This window comes from Salminus brasiliensis, chromosome 2, assembly GCF_030463535.1.
Source record: "Salminus brasiliensis chromosome 2, fSalBra1.hap2, whole genome shotgun sequence".
Classification (NCBI taxonomy): domain Eukaryota; kingdom Metazoa; phylum Chordata; class Actinopteri; order Characiformes; family Bryconidae; genus Salminus; species Salminus brasiliensis.
Window position 1 is genome coordinate 327,112 of NC_132879.1, and position 21,667 is coordinate 348,778.

The window sequence follows — 21,667 nt, forward strand, 5'->3', positions numbered from 1 at the left end:
CGGCAGGGGGCGCTGATGGAGACACTGAGGATGCGGTGCGCGTGCAACCCCGAAGAAGAAAAAGAAGCAGGAGGAGAGTAGCCTGCGAGCTCGAGCGCAGTGCTCTCAGGTGAATCCGCGCGCGCGCACACTCACCTGTTTTGCTCCTCTCACTGCAGCCCCCATGGTTTCCCCCGCGCAGCAGCTCGTGCTCGCCTTCACCGCCGCACTCTGTCTCTTCGTCGTGATTCCCCGGATGTTCGGCGGCAGCGGAGGAGGAGGAGGCGCGAGAGAGGACCGGGCACGCCGAGGTAAACAGAGCGCTCGTGCTCGCGCTCGCGCTCGCGCTCGTACCTGTGTGTGCATGCAAAGAAATCCTGCGTTTACTGAATTTAAGCTTTGCTCCGCAGCTCGTGCCACGCTATCTCTGTTGCACATGTGCGCGCGCGCGCGTCGTGTGTTTGTTTATATCGTGTAGGTGCACGTGAATGCCTGCATTTACGGTAACAGCACAGCATCACTGGTCAAGCTCAGCTCTAATACTGTGGTCAGCACGCGACCCCAGACCCTGTGCCTCTGAGTGGAGGGGTCAGGGTTGTGTACTGAAGGTGCTTACAGTCAGGGGAAGGGGGGCACTGGGAGACCACTGGGAGACCCAGAGCTCAGGTGTAAACAGAGGTGTTTATGAGCTTTATTAGCCAGTCACACCTGCTCTGCACACCTGCTCTGCACACCTGCTCTGCACACCTGCACAGGTGGGGTAAACACCAATACCACGTGGGGACAGGGAGACTGAATCAACAGCCAAGAGCTTATTGTGGTAGTGCCCCCCCCCGTTATACAGTAAGGTAGTGCTGAGTTTACCCTGACACTGAATTTTACGGTGGAACTTCAAGTGTGACACCATAACAACCACCTAGCAACCTCACAGCAGCCATCTGTGAAACCATAGGAACCATTTAGCAACACCATAGCAATCACCGGGGACACCACAGCACCTGCATAGCAGCACCAGAGCAACCTCCTAGGATGCCATAGCAACCACCTAGCAACCACTCGACAGACCAAAGCAACCACCTTGAGACACCATAGCAACCTCCTAGCAACACCATAGCAACCGCCTAAGAAGTACTTGCCACATTTCTTTTGCTGTTGTAGTTCCTTCAGGAAATGCAGATGTAGTTATATTATGATCACACATCAGAGAACTGTCTGTGTGCTGCAGGTCCCCCGCTGACCCCCGGGGCTCTGAAGGGCCCCCAGCCACAGCAGGCCTTCAGCAGTGCGGAGAACATGCAGCAGATGAAGAAGCTGATGGAGCAGGAGCTGCGCAGCGACAAGTACAAATCCAACAGCAAAGGTTACGTCTTCACCTTAATGCCCCTCTACGCCATAGGGGTGGGCATATTCGCCGCCTACAAGTTCCTCAAGGTACAGGCTCTGCGTCCTGCACGCCGCTTCCACTGTCCTCCTTAAAGCCATAGTTTAGCAGCCGTGACTTTCCCCCAGTTCCCCCCCTCTGCTCCCCAGTTGTAGCTGATCAGCCGAGGCGTGTTCGGGGCCGGTGCCGTAGAGCTGGGCAGGGCTGGGCTGGGCAGGGCTGGGCTGGGCGGGGCTGGGCTGGGCTGGGCAGGGCTGGGCTGGGCAGGGCAGGGCTGGGGTTTAATCGTCCGGTACTCATTAGCTACGCTCCGCCTGATGTCCGTCTGCTCCTCCTGATTCTGTGTACAGATAAAGTCTGCGGAGGACACTCGAGCCCAGAAGGAGAAAACAGCCCGAGGCATCAAGAAGTCTGAGGAAACGGGTGTGTGCTTCCCTGTATATAATACAGTATAGTGTTATTATTATTATTATTATTATTATTATTATATATCGGTACATAGAAATATATATTTACACTGTTTCTCTGTAGACTCAGTTATCAGCCTCCTGTCACCCTGTTCTTCAGTGCTCAGGACCCCACAGCACTGACCACCACAGAGCAGGTAGTGTTCTCGTCCCACCACCCAGACACCTGCGCTGTGGTCAGTCCTGTGGGCTCCTGACTATTGAAGAACAGAAAGAAGGCCAACAGAGTAAGCAGAGAATCATATGGACTACATGTATATGTTTTAATAATACACAACTTATTTATTTATTTATATTATTTATTTATAACTTATATTTTATTTATTTTAAATTAATTATTATTATTCTGTTATTATTTATTTATAGAGAATCAGTTGAATGAGTTGGAGCAGCGTTTGGCTCAGACAGAGAAGATGCTGAACTCCATACTGACCCAGCTGGACCCACTGACTAACTGGTGAGATCTTACACACACACACACACACACACACACACACCCCTACAGTTATAATATGCTGTTATTCACCAATAGGATATTATCTATCCCGAATTATTACTATTGTAGTTATTGTTATATTTATTGTTCTAATTATTATTATTATTATTATTATTATTATTATTATTAATAATAATCTATATGGTTGTCATTATTACTGACTGGGTTGCAGTGTGAAGTCGGTTGCTATGGAGCAGAAGAATGAGATCATGTCTCAGCTGCAGTGTATCCGTGACCTGATGAAGAAAAGAGGCATGCAGTGTCCACCCACCAACACAACAGGTACACACACACACACACACACACACACACGCCCGTAAAGAGCACACTGTGAAACATAGTCTGATTGGACAGAAGTTCATTTGCATATCGCAGCCAGTGCTGGATGATGTGACCTGAATCTGCATCACGAATCTGTGCTTGAGCTCTCCTCCATGGTGCAGACTGGAGAGGGTGGAGTCATGTGGCTACACACATGGGAGGGTGTTTTCATGGGTGCAGATCATGAGCGAAACTGCAGCGGTTACAGGCTCTGAATGTCGGTGTTTGAATGGGTGGGGCTAAACTGCTGTAGGCTGAATGGGTGGGGCTAAACTGCTGTAGGCTGAATGGGTGGAGATAAACTGCTGTAGGCTGAATGGGTGGGGCTAAACTGCTGTAGGCTGAATGGGTGGGGCTAAACTGCTGTAGGCTGAATGGGTGGGGCCAAACTGCTATAGGTGGGGCTAATCCTTGAAAACCATAAGTGTGTATTAAGCCCTGTATGTTACAGTAGCAGAATTTAATATCTGAATTATTAATATGCAAATGACTATTTAATAACCACTGATTAATTAAGGAGGTTAATATTAATCAGTAATGAATATCAGAGCTACATTACTCTACAGTACAGCCTGGATCATGTGACCGCTCTCAGAGTTTTACACTGTGTGTGTGTGTGTGTGTGTGTGTGTGTGTGTGTGTGTGTTGGCTGATTCTGATTGGCTGAGGCCTCATCCTGTTTTTGTTGTTGCAGATGCATCGTGTGAACGTAACCTTGACAACCTGATTGAGTCGCTGACCGCCATGGAAACTCTCGGAAGGCCAAAACCACAAACACACCCTCACACCCTTCACACACCACACACACTCCACACCCCAGTGGAGCTGGAGAGAGAGGAGGAGGAGGAGGAGGAGGAAGAGAGAGAGGAAGATAAAGAGAGAAATGGAGAGAGAGAGGAAGAGGAGGATGAGGAGAGGGATGAAGAGGCAGATGGGTGTGAGAGTGACTCCAGCATGCCATCTCTGGAGGAGCAGGAGGAAGTGGGCGTGGCTCAGAAAGTTCCAGATGAGCTGGGGGCGGGGCTGCGCAGACGGAATCGGCCCGACTGAGGAAGAGGAGGATGTGAAAGCGCTAGCTTGTAGTCGTTCAGCCGAGCCGCGCCTGGTTACTTCTTTAGCTTTACACTGGAGCTGCAAATGCTAATTGGTGGGGTATACGCTTCCATTACCTGTTAGCTTCATTAGCCTCATAGCTCCAGTGCTAATTGGTGGGGTATACGCTTCCATTACCTGTTAGCTTCATTAGCCTCATAGCTCCAGTGCTAATTGGTGGGGTATACGCTTCCATTACCTGTTAGCTTCATTAGCCTCATAGCTCCAGTGCTAATTGGTGGGGTATACGCTTCCATTACCTGTTAGCTTCATTAGCCTCATAGCTCCAGTGCTAATTGGTGGGGTATACGCTTCCATTACCTGTTAGCTTCATTAGCCTCATAGCTCCAGTGCTAATTGGTGGGGTATAGGCTTCTATTACTTGTAGCTACATTAGCCTCATAGCTCCAGTGCTAATTGGTGGGGTATAGGCTTCTATTACTTGTAGCTACATTAGCCTCATAGCTCCAGTGCTAATTGGTGGGGTATAGGCTTCTATTACTTGTAGCTACATTAGCCTCATAGCTCCAGTGCTAATTGGTGGGGTATAGGCTTCTATTACTTGTAGCTACATTAGCCTCATAGCTCCAGTGCTAATTGGTGGGGTATAGGCTTCTATTACCTGTGAGCTACATCAGCCTCATAGCTCCAGTGCTAATTGGTGGGGTATACGCTTCCATTACCTGTTAGCTTCATTAGCCTCGTAGCTCCAGTGCTAATTGGTGGGGTATACGCTTCCATTACCTGTTAGCTTCATTAGCCTCGTAGCTCCAGTGCTAATTGGTGGGGTATACGCTTCCATTACCTGTTAGCTTCATTAGCCTCGTAGCTCCAGTGTGAATCTAGGGAAGTGGGTCTGCATCTCGGCTGCTTGATTAAATGTGATTTTTTTTTTTATCAAACTGTCGCTTTAAGTGTGAGCTCACTCCGCCTGACTGACTGATGTATTTATTTTGGGTCGCACTAAAGCCGCTTTGCGCTGCGCGGATCAGTCCGGATCAGTCCGGATCAGTCCGGATCGAGCTGTGCCTCCGCTGCCTAACGTAAACACGCTGGGGGGGAGTGGGCGGGGTTTAGAGCGGGGGTGCATGTGTGGTCCGCGCTCTGCATGTGTGTTCGTTAACCCTGCATGTTAGTGTGTGAGTGAAGGACAATCAGGGGAGTGTGTTTTGGGCTGGTGGGCTGGTGGGCTGGTGGGCTACCTCATTAAAGTGAAAACCTGAACTTCCCTTAAATTCTTCAGTTCTGTTTTTACTCAAAGCTGCTGTAAATACAACGATCTGCTCGTGTCCAGAACCACGCCCACCTGCTCACTTTCATTCCTCACATGTTTTATATCGCCTGTTTGTTCCGGGGGGGTGCTGATATATTTCACTTCCTGCTGGGAAAATGTTCTGTTTATTTTGTGAACGTTGTTTTGATTGTTGTTTTATATGAAGATCAGTGTCAGCATTCCAGCCCCTCCCCTCAGCCCCTACCCTCAGCCCAACCCCTCAGCCCAACCCAGAAACCAGAAAAATATTCTATTTAAAAAGGACTGAAAATAAAACGGTTCAGTAACGGTTCAGTCTGCATCACTGATTAACGGATTTACGCCTCACTTTCATTTCATTACTCTTATAAAAACATTTAAAAACGTTCCTGATTCTGATCTGAAACAGGATTAAAGGCTGAACTCCAGTTCGGCTCAGTTTGTAGTGTAGAGGTACTGTTAGAGTGTGTAGAGGGGGGTGTAAAGTAGTGTTGGGGTGTAGAGGAAATGTTGGGTGTAGGAAGGAGTGGGGGTGTAGAGGTAGTGTAGGGTGTGTAGAAGGGAGTAAGGGGTGTAGAGGTAGTGTTGGGGTATGTAGAGGGGAGGTAGGAGGGGTGTAGAGGTAGTGTAGGGGGTGTAGAAGGGAGTAAGGGGTGTAGAGGTAGTGTTGGGGTATGTAGAGGGTGGGTTGGAGGGAGTAAGGGATGTAGAGGTAGTGTAGGGGTGTAGAGGGGAGGTAGGAGGGGTGTAGAGGTGGTGTAGGGGTGGGTGTAAAGTAGTGTAGGAGGGAATGGGGTATAGAGGGAGTGGGGGTGTAGAGGTAGTTTAGGGGGTGTAGAGGGTGGTTAGGGTAGTGTAAGGGGTGTAGAGGTAGTGTTGGGGTGTAGAGGGTGGTTAGGATAGTGTAAGGGGTGTAGAGGGTGGGTAGGAGAGAGTAAGGGGTGTAGAGGTAGTGTAGGGGGTGGGTAGGAGAGAGTAAGGGGTGTAGAGGGTGGGTAGGATAGTGTAAGGGGTGTAGAGGGTGGGTAGGAGAGAGTAAGGGGTGTAGAGGTAGTGTAGAGGGTGGTTAGGAGAGAGTAAGGGGTGTAGAGGTAGTGTAGGGGGTGGGTAGGAGAGAGTAAGGGGTGTAGAGGTAGTGTTGGGGGTGTATGAGGGAGTGGGGGTGTAGAGGTAGTTTAGGGTGTGTAGAGGGTGGTTAGGATAGAGTAAGGGGTGTAGGGGGTGGGTAGGAGAGAGTAAGGGGTGTAGAGGTAGTGTAGGGGGGTGGGAAGGAGAGAGTAGGGGGTGGTGAGGGTGGTTAGGAGAGAGTAAGGGGTGTAGAGGGTGGGTAGGGGTGTAGAGGGTGGGTAGGAGGGAGTAAGGGGTGTAGAGGTAGTGTAGGGGGTGGTTAGGATAGAGTAAGGGGTGTAGAGGTAGTGTAGGGGGTGTAGAGGGTGGTTAGGGGGGTGTAGAGGGTGGGTAGGAGGGAGTAAGGGGTGTAGAGGGTGGGTAGGGGTGTAGAGGGTGGGTAGGAGGGAGTAAGGGGTGTAGAGATAGTGTTAGGGTGTGTAGGGGTGGGTGTAAAGTAGTGTAGGAGGGAATAGGGTATAGAGGTAGTATTGGGGGGTGTAGGAGGAAGTGGGGGTGTAGCGGTAGTGTTAGGGGGTGTTGGGGTGTAGAGGTTGTGTTAGGGGGTGTAGAGGGTGGTTAGGATAGAGTAAGGGGTGTAGAGGTAGTGTAGGGGGTGGTTAGGATAGAGTAAGGGGTGTAGAGGTAGTGTAGGGGGTGTAGAGGGTGGTTAGGGGGGTGTAGAGGGTGGGTAGGAGGGAGTAAGGGGTGTAGAGGGTGGGTAGGGGTGTAGAGGGTGGGTAGGAGGGAGTAAGGGGTGTAGAGATAGTGTTAGGGTGTGTAGGGGTGGGTGTAAAGTAGTGTAGGAGGGAATGGGGTATAGAGGTAGTGTTGGGGGTGTAGGAGGGAGTGGGAGTGTAGAGGTAGTTTAGGGGGTGTAGAGGGTGGTTAGGATAGAGTAAGGGGTGTAGGGGTGGGTAGGAGGGAGTAAGGGGTGTAGAGGTATTGTAGGGGGTGTAGAGGGTGGGTAGGAGAGAGTTAGGGGTGTAGAGGTAGTGTAGGGGGTGTAGAGGGTGGTTAGGGGGGTGTAGAGGGTGGGTAGGAGGGAGTAAGGGGTGTAGGGGGTGGGTAGGAGAGAGTTAGGGGTGTAGAGGTATTGTAGGTTGTGTAGAGGGTGGGTAGGAGGGAGTAAGGGGTGTAGGGGGTGGGTAGGAGAGAGTTAGGGGTGTAGAGGTATTGTAGGTTGTGTAGAGGGTGGGTAGGAGGGAGTAAGGGGTGTAGGGGGTGGGTAGGAGAGAGTTAGGGGTGTAGAGGTATTGTAGGTTGTGTAGAGGGTGGGTAGGAGGGAGTAAGGGGTGTAGGGGGTGGGTAGGAGAGAGTAAGGGGTGTAGGGGGTGGGTAGGAGAGAGTTAGGGGTGTAGAGGTATTGTAGGTTTTGTAGAGGGTGGGTAGGAGGGAGTAAGGGGTGTAGAGGGAGTAAGGGGTGTAGAGGTAGTGTAGGGGGTGGGTAGGAGGGTGTGGGGGTGTAGAGGGGGGTGTAAAGTAGCGTAGGGGTGTAGAGGTGGTGTTAGGGTGTGTAGATGGCTGTAAGGAGGGGGGGGAGGGGTAGGAGGTATATGCTTCCATTGCTTGTTAGCTATGTTAGCTTTATAGCTCTAGTGCTAATTGGTGGGATACACTCTTCCATTGCTTGTTAGCTACGTTAGCCTCAGAGCTCCAGTGCAGAACTAAGGCCTTGTGTATTTGGGTTGAGTAAATGTGACTTTCAGAGAAGCTGCAGTTGCTGGGAGATCCAGTAGATGGCTGCTCAGGTGCTCAGCTGCTCAGGTGAGTCTCCACCTGTTTGTAAAGGCGTAGCTGAAAAGTGTTGGCTAAGAGTCGGTGCGGCGGCGTCAGCGGTGGTGATGTTAGCATGTGTTGCTGCTAATGACCAGACATCAGCTTGAAGGGTTTAGCACAACCTTACACGTTACACCTGAGTAGGGTGGCCATAAAAAAGAGGGCACTGAGGACACATGGACGTCCACTGTTGTAAGGATGTTGTGGCTGAAGATGTGTCTGTGGGGGGGGGGGTGCCATAGCAGTGGGTGGGTTTGAGGGTGGGAGGGGCTTATGCTGCATTCGAGTATTAGATGATGCACTTGTATGGTTTGGCTCCGTCCCAAATGCATACTACTAGTGTATGAGTTTAAAAGTGTAAACGAGTATAATATCCAGTATATATGCTCAGAACTGTTACGTTAGCAGTGACGTATGTTGTCATAGCAACGCTTCATCACTTGTTAGTATGAAATGGGTTAGCATGCTAATATTTAGTGCACTAACCCGCCAAACCCACACCTTATAGACACTAGTTATTCACTAATAGTTGGGACACAGCCTGAGTTTGGCTGTGCTGGGTGCAGTTCCACAGATGTACGTGTAGGGGGCGCCAAAGTCAAAGGCTTTTATTTGTCCTCTAACGTGGTGGTGGGGAAGATCTCTCTCTCTCTCACACACACACACACACACACACACACACACACCTGGGGCGTCAGGAGAGGTCAGAAGAGCAGTACCAGCTGTGTTTATGTCTCTCAGCCAATCACAGACACGCGTCTCTGCTGATTGGCTCTCTGGCTTTCTTGTAAAAAAGGTATCGCTCGTAAGCTCCGCCCTGCAGTGTGAGCATACAGTTGGACCAGAGCAGCTGTCAGTCAGACAGCAGGACAGGGGGACGTTCTCTCTGGTGTGGTCGAGTTTCCTGATTGATCGCGGGTCCCAGATTCAGTCGATCAGCTGGGAGATGCTAAGCTAACTCTGCTAACAAATGCTGGGTTCAGACTGTCACCAATCTCCAAAAATGTACTGTAGCGTCTGAGTGAGGCGCTGAACCGCTGACACACACAGGGTGAGAGAGGAAAGAGGAGCTGATTGGCGAAGATCAGATCGACGTGATTGATCACCGATCACAAGGCCAATCACAAAGGCATCAGAGATGAGATCCTCCTTGACCTCAGTCCGGACGGTCGGTACAGCAGCGGCTCGTTCCTCTCTGGGAGAAAGCTGAGATGTGGACTGGCGTGACCTCTCCTCTGGGAGACAGAGGAGATCAGGTCCGCTGAGTCACGACGTCCCACTCAACTCAGGTTCACACACACACACACACACACACACACATATATATATATATACACAATAAATCTTTAAAAGTTTGTGGACACCCCTTCTATTGAATGCATCCAGGTGACCCACCTCTGTAATACGAGTGACCTTGTAAATCACTCTGGAGAAGAGCTTCAGCTAAATGCTGTGAATGTAAATGTAGTCCCTGTAGAGAAGAAGTACTGCCAATAGAATAGGACTATCTGGAGCAGATCAATATGACCCTATTGGCTCCATGCTGCCTAATGCCAGGCGTGGGCTAGAGGGGTATAAAGACATATTACTCCATACAGCGTCCCTCTATACATCTATAAACTCATATATACATCTTTATATACATCTACACTATTTTGCCAAAAGTATTCGCTCACCTGTCTTCTCACGCATTTCAGCATATAGAGTTTAACAGGGTTTAATATGAAGTCTGGACTCCCTCTGCAGCTGTTCCAGCTCCAGCTCTTCTGGGAAGTCTTTCCACAAGGTAATTCATCCCGAAGGTGTTCTATCAGGTCGAGGTCCAGACTCTGTGCAGGCCAGTCCAGTTCTTCTACACCAAACTCGCTCCTCCACGTCTTTATGGACCTTGCTTTGTGCACTGGAGTGCAGTCATGTTGGAACAGGAAGGGCCCCACAGTCCCCAAACTGTTCCCGCAAAGCTGGGAGCATGAAACTGACCAAAATCTCTCGACCTGCTGGACATTAAGAGTTCCTGTCACTGGAACTAACAACCCACACCATGATCCCCCCTCCACCAAACTTTACACTCGGCACAATGCAGTCAGACGAGTACCACCGTTCTCCTGGCAACCACCAAACCCAGACTCCTCCTTTGGATTGCCAGACGGAGAGGCATGATTGGTCACTCCAGAGAACACGCCTCCACTGCTCTAGAGTCCAGTGGCAGTGAGCTTTACACCCCTGCAGCTGCTCGGCCGTGGAAACCCACCCCCTGGAGCTCTGTACGCTCTCTGTTCCTGAGCTAATCTGAAGCCACGTGAAGTCTGGAGGTCTGTAGCCACTGACTCAGCATCCGCCGACCCGCTCTGTCCTGAGCCGATCACCTGGTGGCGGAGCTGCTGTGGTTCCCAGTCGCTTCCACGGTTATAACAGCACTGACGGCTGACTGGGGGATATTTAGTAGGGAGGAAATTTCATAACTGGCATCCGATCACTGTCCCACGCTGGAGTTCACTGAGCTCCTGAGAGCGACCCAGTCTTTCACTAATGTGTGTAGAGCAGTCTGCAGGCCTGGGGGCTCAGTTTTACACACCTGAACTCCGTGATTTGGACGGGTGAGGGAATACTTACTGGCTGTAAAGTGTATATATCCATATACACACCTTTATATACACACATATACACCTTTACGTACACCTATATACCATATACAACCCTCTATATACCCTTATATAGCCATATACATATTTATATACACTTATATACACAAGTACCCATAGACAGACCTTTATACACACTCATATACACACCTTTATATACACCTATATACTCACACACCTTTCTATACACACTTATATACCATATACAACCCCCTATATACCCTTATATAGCCATATACATATTTATATACACCTATGTATCTACATACAGCCCTTTATACACACCTATATAGCCATATACATTTACATATACATATATATATATATATACTTAAGTACCCATAGACCTATATATGCACCTGCATACCTCTATACCCCAATATATACACCCACCTGTATACCTGTATAGTGTGTAGTTGTGGGTACACGTCTCTCCGCAGTCTAGAACTGGGCTTGGTTTTGTTGTTCACAGTTCTAAACGCGCGCACACACACACACACACACACACACACTCACACACACACACACACACACACACACACACTCACACACACACTCACACACACACACTCACACACACTCACACTCACACACACACACACTCACACTCACACACACACACACACTCACACTCACACACACTCACACTCACACACTCACACACACTCACACACACACACACACACACACACTCACACACTCCTCTCTCTCTCTCCCTCTTTGTGCGCGCGGAGCTGAAGCTTACCCGTTTCCAACCTACATACACGTGCACACATACAAAGAGAGAAGCCGCGCGACGTGTGTGTGTGTGTGTTATCCAGACGGTGTCTCAGACGAATGAAACTGAGCGCGCTCTCCAAACGGTTTGCGTGTGTGTGCGCGCGTTTTTGCGCGCGCGTCTCGCGCTCCTCCTCCCGCTCCTTCTCCCTCCTTGCTCGCTCTCTCTCTCTCTCTCTCTCTCTCTCTCTCTCTCGCTCTCTCTCTCTCTCTCACTTTCATTCTGTGCTGCTCCTCTGCTCGCGCGCGCGTCATGCCTCTCTCCGCCGCCTCTTCTTCCTCCTCTTCTTCCTCTTCTTCTTCTTCTTCTTCATCTTCTTCATCCTCCTCTTCTTCTCCGGAGCAGCGATGGGGAAGCTCGAGGACAACAGCAGCACAAACATAAACAACTACACGAGCGCCCACCTCAACACCTGCGCGCGCGCCAACAGCAGCAACGAGCGGATCATACTGAACGTCGGGGGCACGCGGCACGAGACGTACCGGAACACGTTGCGCACACTGCCGGGCACGCGCCTGGCGCTGCTGGCGTCCGATCTGCCCTCGTCCGCGTGCGCCGTGACGGCGGCGGGCTGCTGCGGTGGTCATAGCAACGCGCTCGAGCCTCACCACCACCACCATCAGCACCACCACCACCACCACCACCAGCACCACCAGCACCACCATCAGCACCATCAGCTCCAGCTGCACCTCCAGCAGCAACAGGTGCGCACGCGCGCCAACAACGAGTTCTTCTTCGACCGGCACCCGGGCGTGTTCGCCTACGTGCTGAACTACTACCGCACCGGGAAGCTGCACTGCCCCGCGGACGTGTGCGGCCCGCTGTTCGAGGAGGAGCTCAGCTTCTGGGGCATCGACGAGACGGACGTGGAGCCGTGCTGCTGGATGACCTACCGGCAGCACCGGGACGCCGAGGAGGCGCTGGACGTGTTCGACATGAACGCGCTGGGCGGAGAGGCCGAGGGGCCCGGGGGCGAGGATCACGGCGACGAGCTGCGCGAGGCGGCCGAACAGCGCGAGCAGGGGGACAAGGAGCGCGAGGCGGGCTGGAGGAGGTGGCAGCCCGTGGTGTGGAATCTGTTCGAGGACCCGTACTCTTCGCGCGCCGCGCGGGTAAGAACACACCTGTACTGAGCACACCTGTACTGAGCGCACCTGTACTGAGCACACCTGTACTGAGCGCACCTGTACTGAGCACACCTGTACTGAGCACACCTGTACTGAGTGCACCTGTACTGAGCACACCTGTCCTTGTACCTGTACTGAGCACACCTGTACTGAGCGCACCTGTACTGAGTGCACCTGTACTGAGCACACCTGTACTGAGCACACCTGTCCTTGTACCTGTACTGAGTGCACCTGTCCTGAGTGCACCTGTACTGAGCACACCTGTACTGAGCACACCTGTACTGAGTGCACCTGTACTGAGCACACCTGTACTGAGTGCACCTGTACTGAGCACACCTGTACTGAGCGCACCTGTACTGAGTGCACCTGTACTGAGCACACCTGTACTGAGCACACCTGTCCTTGTACCTGTACTGAGTGCACCTGTCCTGAGTGCACCTGTACTGAGCACACCTGTACTGAGTGCACCTGTACTGAGTGCACCTGTACTGAGCACACCTGTACTGAGTGCACCTGTACTGAGTGCACCTGTACTGAGTGCACCTGTACTGAGCACACCTGCCTCACTGCTGAAGTCCCGTTAAGTCTGTTTACCTGTGCAGGACACCTGCTTATCAAACTCCACCCATTAAACTCCACCAACCTCCACAAGTCCCTGCATTATTAACCAGCTCAGCTGAACAGAGTCAGTCAGAGTCAGAGTGGAGGTTTGAAGGGTTTGGTGTGGAACGTTCGGTTCTAGATAAGCTCCCCCAGTCAGAGCTGGAGTTCTACAGTGGAGCTGAAGCTCTAATAATAAAAGCTCCTCACAGAAAGTTCTTCACCTAATGGTGATGAAGACGCTGCCTGATGCCTGAGACACTGTTCTACCAGAGTTCTGAGAAGAGTTCGGCTCTAGAACCTGCTTTTAGAACCAGATCATTAAAACAGACGCCTGATTCCACTGTAGCGGTTCTGGTTCTGTTATACAGGGGGTGTAAGTTGGAGAGTGATCTTCACACGCTGGTCTGTTTACGCTTGTTGTCCATCACACCTCAGTCACTGACAGACGCTCGTCTCTCAGATACGACACGAATGTCCCTGTAGGAGCATCACCGGTTTTACCACCCCGTAACGCGTCTGATCCCACACCCGAGCGCGTCTGACTCGCGTCTGGCTGCAGAAACAGTTACTAGAAGAAATGGTGGATAACGCTGTAAGCGCAGCGGCCTTGGTGGCGGGAGAACTAGCAGTGATGTATGTTGCCATAGCGACTCTTCATCACTTCCTGTTAGCATTAGTGTACAGTCCGTACCTCATAGTGCGAGTGTGTAGCGCACAACCGGGGCGCAGTGACGGCCTGTGTATCCCATAATAATAGGTTCCATTCGCGAGTTCGGACCTGAGTTCAGGAGGCTTCTGCTTTGTGGTGGGAGGCCAGGCCCCACCCTCTGGGGGGAGGGGGTGGAGAGTTCCTTCTCCCAAAATCGAGGGATGACCCCAACACTGCCCAGAGTCGGGGGTAAAACTGATCTCTGTACAGTGGAAGCAGGCGTCTGTCGCCATGACGACAACACAGATACAGCCCATAATTGATCTCCTATCCAAACCCACCAGTGCAGCTACACGAGTCTTCTGAGTTTTATATGGAATGATGATGATGATGATGAAGATGATGATGATGATGATGATGAAGATGATGATGAAGGTAAAATAGTGAATAGAGAATCTCCACTAATCCAGTTTTCTTTAGGGACTACTTTCTGTAGCCGCACTACACCCTGCAGCATGTATCCCTCCACCATTTTAATGATCTGGTTCTAAAAGCAGGTTCTAGAGCCGAACTCTTCTCAGAACTCTGGTAGAACAGTGTCTCAGGCATCAGGCAGCGTCTTCATCACCATTAGGTGAAGAACTTTCTGTGAGGAGCTTTTATTATTAGAGCTTCAGACGTCTGCTTCCCTTCATGAAGGTAGAGAAAGGCTGAGTGTGTGTGTGTTATTGTGTGTGTGTGTGTGTGTGTGTGTGTGTGTGTGCTGGTGTGTGTGTTGGTGGTAGTAGTAGTCAGAACTGATCAGATCTGATCAGATAATCAATAATGAGCAGATTGAGGTTCTCAGGGTTTTTTTGTGTATTTGTCCATTTATAACAGTGAGAGTTTGACCTTGAACCAAACGCGCAGACACACACACACACACACACACACACACACACACGACTCATGACTCAGACTTGTGTGTGTTTTTGTGTGTGTGTGTGTGTGTGTGTGTGTACGCGTGCCGCCACTTTAGAGGTTAACACACTCGTGCAGCTGAGGATGCTGCACTCAGACCGTTCCCGTGGCAACAGCATCGCTCATCGCCTGTGTTCATTCAGAGCTCAGACTGATTTCTGGAACACACACATTCACACACACACACACACACACACACACTCACACACACACTGGCGGTGTAATATCAGTCCTGTGTTTGTAAGCTCGGTGTTGAATCAGGGAGTTTAAAGCTCCTCATTAAAACACTGCTGAACCGAATATGAGCTCAGAGCCGCTGCTGTAACTCCCTCTGCCCTGTAGGTGGAGCTGTTTGCCCCCACAGGTCCTAACCCCACCTGTGCTGGAGGTGACCTGACATTCACAGGTGTGCATTCTGTCCGAATCTCTCATTCCCAACAAACGAAGGCGGTACATCCAGGTCCAGGGAGTAAAGGTCCACCCCACTGCCTTTGGATTTTCGCTCTCTGGACCTGGATTTACCTTCACCTGCGTATGGATACACTGGTAACACCCAAGCAACCATACGGGGAACCAGAGCAACCACTTGGCTACATCCTAGCACCCACCTTAGACACCATAGCAACTGCTAAAAAAAACACCTCTGATCAACACCCTAGCAAGAACTAAGCAACTCCATAGCAATCACCTAGAAACACCATAGCAACCATCTAGCAACCAATCACCTAGCAACATCTAACCAACCACCTCACTGGGATTCTGTAGTAACCACCTCACAGCACCACAGCAGACCACCCATCAACCCCATAGGAACCACCTAGGAGACCATGACAACTTCTTAGCGACTCCTTAGCAACCACATAGCAACACCACAGCAATCATCTAGCAACATTGTAGAACCCATGTAACAACTGCCTAGCAATACCATAGAAACCACTTGGGATAGCAAAGCAATCACCTAGCAACATGAGAGCATCAAAGTTCCTGAGGTGGGTTTTGGCTTTCTGGACCTGGAGGCACATGTTGCTGCACTTGATCTGTTCTCTGATTGGATAATAACAATAATATGCTCTTACCTAACTGTGCTCTGAATGAGCTCATTCTCACTCACACACTCGCGCTTACACACACACTAACACTCGCGCTTACACACACACTAACACTCGCGCTTACACACACACTAACACTCGCGCTTACACACACACTAACACTCGCGCTTACACACACACTAACACTCGCGCTTACACACACACTAACACTCGCGCTTACACACACACTAACACTCACGCTTACACACACGCTTACACACACGCTTACACACACACTAACACTCGCGCTTACACACACACTTACACACACGCTTACACACACACTAACACTCGTGCTTACACACACACTAACACTCACGCTTACACACACGCTTACACACACGCTTACACACACACTAACACTCGCGCTTACACACACACTTACACACACGCTTACACACACACTAACACTCACGCTTACACTCACACTAACACTCGCGCTTACACACACACTAACACTCACGCTTACACACACACTAACACTCACGCTTACACACACACTTACACACACGCTTACACACACACTAACACTCACGCTTACACACACACTAACACTCGCGCTTACACACACACTAACACTCGCGCTTACACACACACTAACACTCACGCTTACACACACGCTTACACACACGCTTACACACACACTAACACTCGCGCTTACACACACACTAACACTCACGCTTACACACACGCTTACACTCACGCTTACACACACACTAACACTCGCGCTTACACACACACTAACACTCACGCTTACACACACACTAACACTCACGCTTACACACACTAACACTCGCGCTTACACACACACTAACACTCACGCTTACACACACACTAACACTCACGCTTACACACACTAACACTCGCGCTTACACACACACTAACACTCACGCTTACACACACACTAACACTCGCGCTTACACACACGCTTACACACACGCTTACACACACACTAACACTCGCGCTTACACACACACTAACACACACGCTTACACACACACTAACACTCACGCTTACACACACGCTTACACACACGCTTACACACACACTAACACTCACGCTTACACACACACTAACACTCACGCTTACACTCACACTAACACTCGCGCTTACACACACACTAACACTCACGCTTACACACACACTAACACTCACGCTTACACACACACTAACACTCACGCTTACACTCACACTAACACTCGCGCTTACACACACACTAACACTCACGCTTACACACACGCTTACACACACGCTTACACACACACTAACACTCGCGCTTACACACTAACACTCACGCTTACACACACACTAACACTCACGCTTACACACACACTAACACTCACGCTTACACACACGCTTACACACACGCTTACACACACACTAACACTCGCGCTTACACACACACTAACACTCACGCTTACACACACACTAACACTCACGCTTACACACACACTAACACTCGCGCTTACACACACACTAACACTCACGCTTACACACACACTTACACACACGCTTACACACACACTAACACTCACGCTTACACACACGCTTACACACACGCTTACACACACACTAACACTCGCGCTTACACACACACTAACACTCACGCTTACACACACACTAACACTCACGCTTACACACACACTAACACTCGCGCTTACACACACACTAACACTCGCGCTTACACACACACTAACACTCGCGCTTACACACACACTAACACTCGCGCTTACACTCACACTAACACTCGCGCTTACACTCACACTAACACTCGCGCTTACACACACACTAACACTCGTGCTTACACACACACTAACACTCGCGCTTACACTCACACTAACACTCGCGCTTACACACACACTAACACTCGTGCTTACACACACACTAACACTCGCGCTTACACACACACTAACACTCGTGCTTACACTCGCGCTCACTCTGGAAAAACACAGCGCATCCAACAAAAACCTAAACCTCGTTCATCTTTTAAACAGCAGTAAAAACCTGTTGTGACTGAAGTTATTTTTGCTAGGTGCTTGGTTGCTAAGCAGTTGCTGTGGTATCCCAGGCGGGTGATAGGTAGTTACTAGGTGTGTACTAGTGGTTACTATGGTATCTTAGGTAATCTAAATGGTGATCTTAAGTGCTTGCTTGATAGTGTTTGCTGGAGTGTTGTCAGGTAGTTGCTAAGCAGTTGATGTGGTATCGCAGGTGGTTGCTAAGGTGTTGATAGGTGGTGGTGAGATACTTGCTGTAGCTTTGCACTGTTGTTCCTGTGGTATCCCAGGTGGGAGCTATGGTGTTAATTAGTGTTATGAAGTGTTTACTATGGGATGGCTTAGTGCTTAATAGGGTTTTGCTGGACAGTTGCTGCGGTATCCATGGTGGTTGCTATGCTGTATTGGGTAGTTGCCAGGGAGTTTGTCAAGTGGCTGCTGTGGTACCGTACGTCATTGGTTGGGTGTTAATAGTGTGTTTATGTCATAAAGAGGGTGCACAAACTTTTGCACCCATTCATTTCTACAGGGAAAAAATCTGTTGCTACACGGAAACAGAACGTCCAATCAAAACGCTGTATAACAGCCTGCATCACACAGTCAGACCCAGCAACCTGGAGCAGGAACAGTGTTGAGGTGGGTGAGTGAAAAACGGTGGGACGAGCTTTGCAACACAGAATCTATAATAATAATAATAATAATAATAATAATAATAATAAAGATCAGATAACAATCAGATCACACTGTAGATGCCCTACATGTCCATATGTTTGTGGACACCCCTTCTAATGAATGCATTCAGCTACTTTAAGCTGCACCCATGTCTGACACAGATGTGTAAATGCACACACAGCTTGTCTAGTCCCTGTAGAGAAGAAGTACTGCCAATAGAATAGGACTCTCTGGAGCAGATCAACATCATGACCCTATTGGCTCCATGCTGCCTAATGCCAGGCGTGGGCTAGAGGGGTATAAAGCCCCCCAGCATTGAGGAGCTGTGGAGCAGTGGAGGAGCTGTGTTCTCTGGAATGATGGTGGAGGAGCTCCATCTTTTTCTCAAAGTCTTCTCTGGACAGTAGAGACAGTCACTCCAACAGAAGCAGGATCAGCTCTTTAATGCTCTGATTCAGAAGAAACAATGAATGAACAGGTGTCCCAATACTTTTGTCCGTATAACATAATCCCCAGCTTTTCCAAATCACAGACTGATTCAGTGTTTATTTATCAGAAGTGTTACGAGCAGTGCAGTGAGGTCACTCTGCCCTCTCTCTCCCTCTCCCTCCCTCTCTCTCTCGCTCTCTCGCTCTGTGTGTAACTCGATCGGCCACAACTCTGCCAGTCCTTCAGCAGAACAGAAAACTCAGGAAAATCTCCAGAGTCTGGGTTTATCTCACTGCCCCCTCCCCCCCCCCTCTCTCTCTCTCTCTCTCTGTCTCTCTCTATTTCTGTCTCTCTCTCTCTCTCTGTCTCTCTCTCTCTCTCTCTGTCTCTCTCTCTCTCTCTCTCTCTCTGTCTCTCTCTGTCTCTCTCTCTCTCTCTCTCTCTCTCTGTCTCTCTCTATTTCTGTCTCTCTCCCTCTCTCTCTCTCTGTCTCTCTCTATTTCTGTCTCTCTCTCTCTCTCTCTCTCTCTCTCTGTCTCTCTCTCTCTCTCTCTCTCTCTCTCTCTGTCTCTCTCTGTCTCTCTCTCTCTCTCTCTGTCTCTCTCTCTCTCTCTCTGTCTCCCTCTCTCTCTCTCTCTCGGTCTCTCAATTCAATTCAATTCAGGGGGCTTTATTGGCATGACAAATAGAGCTACATTTGTATTGCCAAAGCTACAGGTTACAGGAAAGTTGTGAAATGTGAACAGATGAAACATGACTGAACAGTTTGAACTATTAACATTTAAAAAAAAAAAAAAAAAAAAAAAGGTGGTCAGTGTGCAGAAGCTGATATGGTCACTCACTGTCTCTCTGATGGTGGCAGGCGAGGGTGTACTGAGCTGCGAGTGAGCAGCACTCTCTATGCTCTCCTAGCAGATAGGGCAGTTTCTCTGGGTCGGAGAGGCTGAGGAATTTGGGGTATCTGTGGCTGATTTTGGTGTAGAATTGCTGGCGGGTCTGGGTGTATTTGGGTGGAGAATTGCTGGCGGGGCTGGGTGTATTTGGGTGGAGAATTGCTGGCGGGGCTGGGTGTATTTGGGTGGAGAATTGCTGGTGGGGCTGGGTGTATTTGGGGCATTCTGTCAGGAAGTGCAGCTCTGTCTCTGTGCTGTTGAGCTGGCACTGCTGGCATGTTCTCTTCTCCTGAGGAACCCAGGATCTCTTGTGTCTGCCAGTCTCTATAGCCAGGCTGTGCTGACTGAGTCTGTACCTGGTCAGGGTGGTCCTCAGTTTCGGGTCAGTCACTGTGCTCAGGTACTCTGCCACAGTGTTCTGGCGTTTTAGGGTCAGATATCATTGCATTTTACTCTGTAATTGTGTTTGAGTTTCCCAGTAGGTGATGTATTTGTCTCTCCAGTGAGCTGTAATTAGGTTTGTTCTGATTAGTTTACTGATGTTCTGGTTCTGAGCTTGTTGAGTGTTAGCGTGTGTTAGTGTAGAACTGTAGCTCAGGACCAGCTGAGTGAGGGGACTATTGTCTTTGCTCAACTCTTGGTACTGCAGAGCTTTATAATGGTGAGAGTTTGGGTCGCTCATTTTTAGATGCTTCCAGAATTTGATTGCCCTTTTTTGTATCTTAATGATTAATGGATATCGGCCTAATTCTGCTCTGCAGGCGTTGTTGGTGGAGTTTCTGTGCACCTTTAAAATGTTTGTACAGAATTCTGCATGCAGAGTCTCAATTGGATGTTTGTCCCATTTGTCAAATGTTGATTGGTAAGCGGACCCAAACTTCACTGCCATAAAGGGCAATAGGTTCTATTACTGACTCAAATATTTTTAGCCAAATTTTAATTGGAATTTCTGCACAAATTTGACGTTTTATGGCGTAGAAAGCCCTGCGTGCTTTTTCTCTCAGCTGATTCACTGCTTGGTGGAAATTTCCAGAGGAACTGATTGTGATGCCTAAATAGTTGTAGTTGGAGGCGTGGTTAATTTCCTGTGTGCCTAATAGAAATATGTGTTTTGTTCCCTGAGATCTGGATCTTTTTTGAAATATCATGATCTTTGTCTTTTTGGGGTTTACTGCCAGGGCCCAGGTCTGGCAGTACTGCTCCAGCAGGTCAGGTTCCGCTGTAGACCCTGCTCTGTGGGGGACAGCAGGACCAGGTCGTCTGCATAGAGCAGGAATTTGATCTCTGAGTCGTGCAGAGTGAGACCGGGAGCTGTGGACTCCTCTAGTATTTTGGCCAGTTCATTAATATAAATGTTGAATAGGGTTGGGCTTAAACAGCAGCCCTGTCTCACTCCGCGCTCCTGAGAGAGAGAATCTGTTTGTTTGTTACCGATTTTAATTCCACACCTGTTTCCTGTGTACATTGATTTAATGAGATCATATGTTTTACCCCCTACACCACTTTCTAGAAGTCTGTAAAATAATCCTTGGTGCCAAATAGAATCAAATGCTTTTTTAAAGTCAATAAAACAGGCAAATATTCTGGCTTTATTTTGATGGACATGTTTTTCAATCAGGGTGTGTAGGGTGTAAATATGATCAGTGGTGCGGTAATTTGGTAGAAACCCAATTTGACTTCTATTCAAGACACTGTGCTTCATAAGGAAGTTTAAGATTCTAGAGTTTAAGATGCTGCACATCAGCTTCCCCAGATTACTGTTCACACAGATGCCTCGGTAATTATTAGGGTCAAATTTATCTCCATTTTTAAAGATTGGTGTTATTAGTCCATGGTTCCAGGTTTCAGGGAAGTGACCTACACTCAGAACTAAATTGAACAGTTTTAATACGGCCAAATTAAATTTTGAACTGGTACATTTTAGCATCTCATTCAGGATGCCATCGGGTCCAGAT

General features: G+C 49.3%; 2 protein-coding genes across 3 annotated transcripts in view; both read left to right on the forward strand.

The window, feature by feature from the left end:
- The first annotated feature begins 39 nt into the window (after window positions 1–39).
- On the forward strand, window positions 40–5,296 carry LOC140550237 (uncharacterized). Its single transcript, XM_072674079.1, has 6 exons — window positions 40–290; window positions 1,205–1,410; window positions 1,711–1,783; window positions 2,194–2,284; window positions 2,496–2,605; window positions 3,339–5,296. Exons 1-6 carry the CDS (start codon window positions 164–166, stop codon window positions 3,692–3,694), a joined length of 963 nt encoding a protein of 320 aa, XP_072530180.1. The 5' UTR covers window positions 40–163; the 3' UTR covers window positions 3,695–5,296.
- A 6,070-nt stretch (window positions 5,297–11,366) lies between these two features.
- Window positions 11,367–21,667, forward strand: part of kcnc2 (potassium voltage-gated channel, Shaw-related subfamily, member 2) — a 45,359-nt gene continuing 35,058 nt past the window's right edge. For both annotated transcript variants that reach the window (XM_072674077.1, XM_072674078.1), the window contains exon 1: window positions 11,367–12,406. In XM_072674077.1, the coding sequence (XP_072530178.1) occupies window positions 11,642–12,406 (765 nt within the window). In that variant the 5' untranslated portion in view covers window positions 11,367–11,641. The remainder of the gene's footprint in view (window positions 12,407–21,667) is intronic.

Bases quoted from the DNA above. Each gene is read 5' to 3' on its own strand.
- LOC140550237 (XM_072674079.1), top strand. From the start codon at position 164: ATGGTTTCCCCCGCGCAGCAGCTCGTGCTCGCCTTCACCGCCGCACTC. The intron at 291-1,204 runs GTAAACAGAGCG...TGTGTGCTGCAG, and splicing joins AGAGGACCGGGCACGCCGAG to GTCCCCCGCTGACCCCCGGG. The intron at 2,285-2,495 runs GTGAGATCTTAC...ACTGGGTTGCAG, and splicing joins CTGGACCCACTGACTAACTG to TGTGAAGTCGGTTGCTATGG.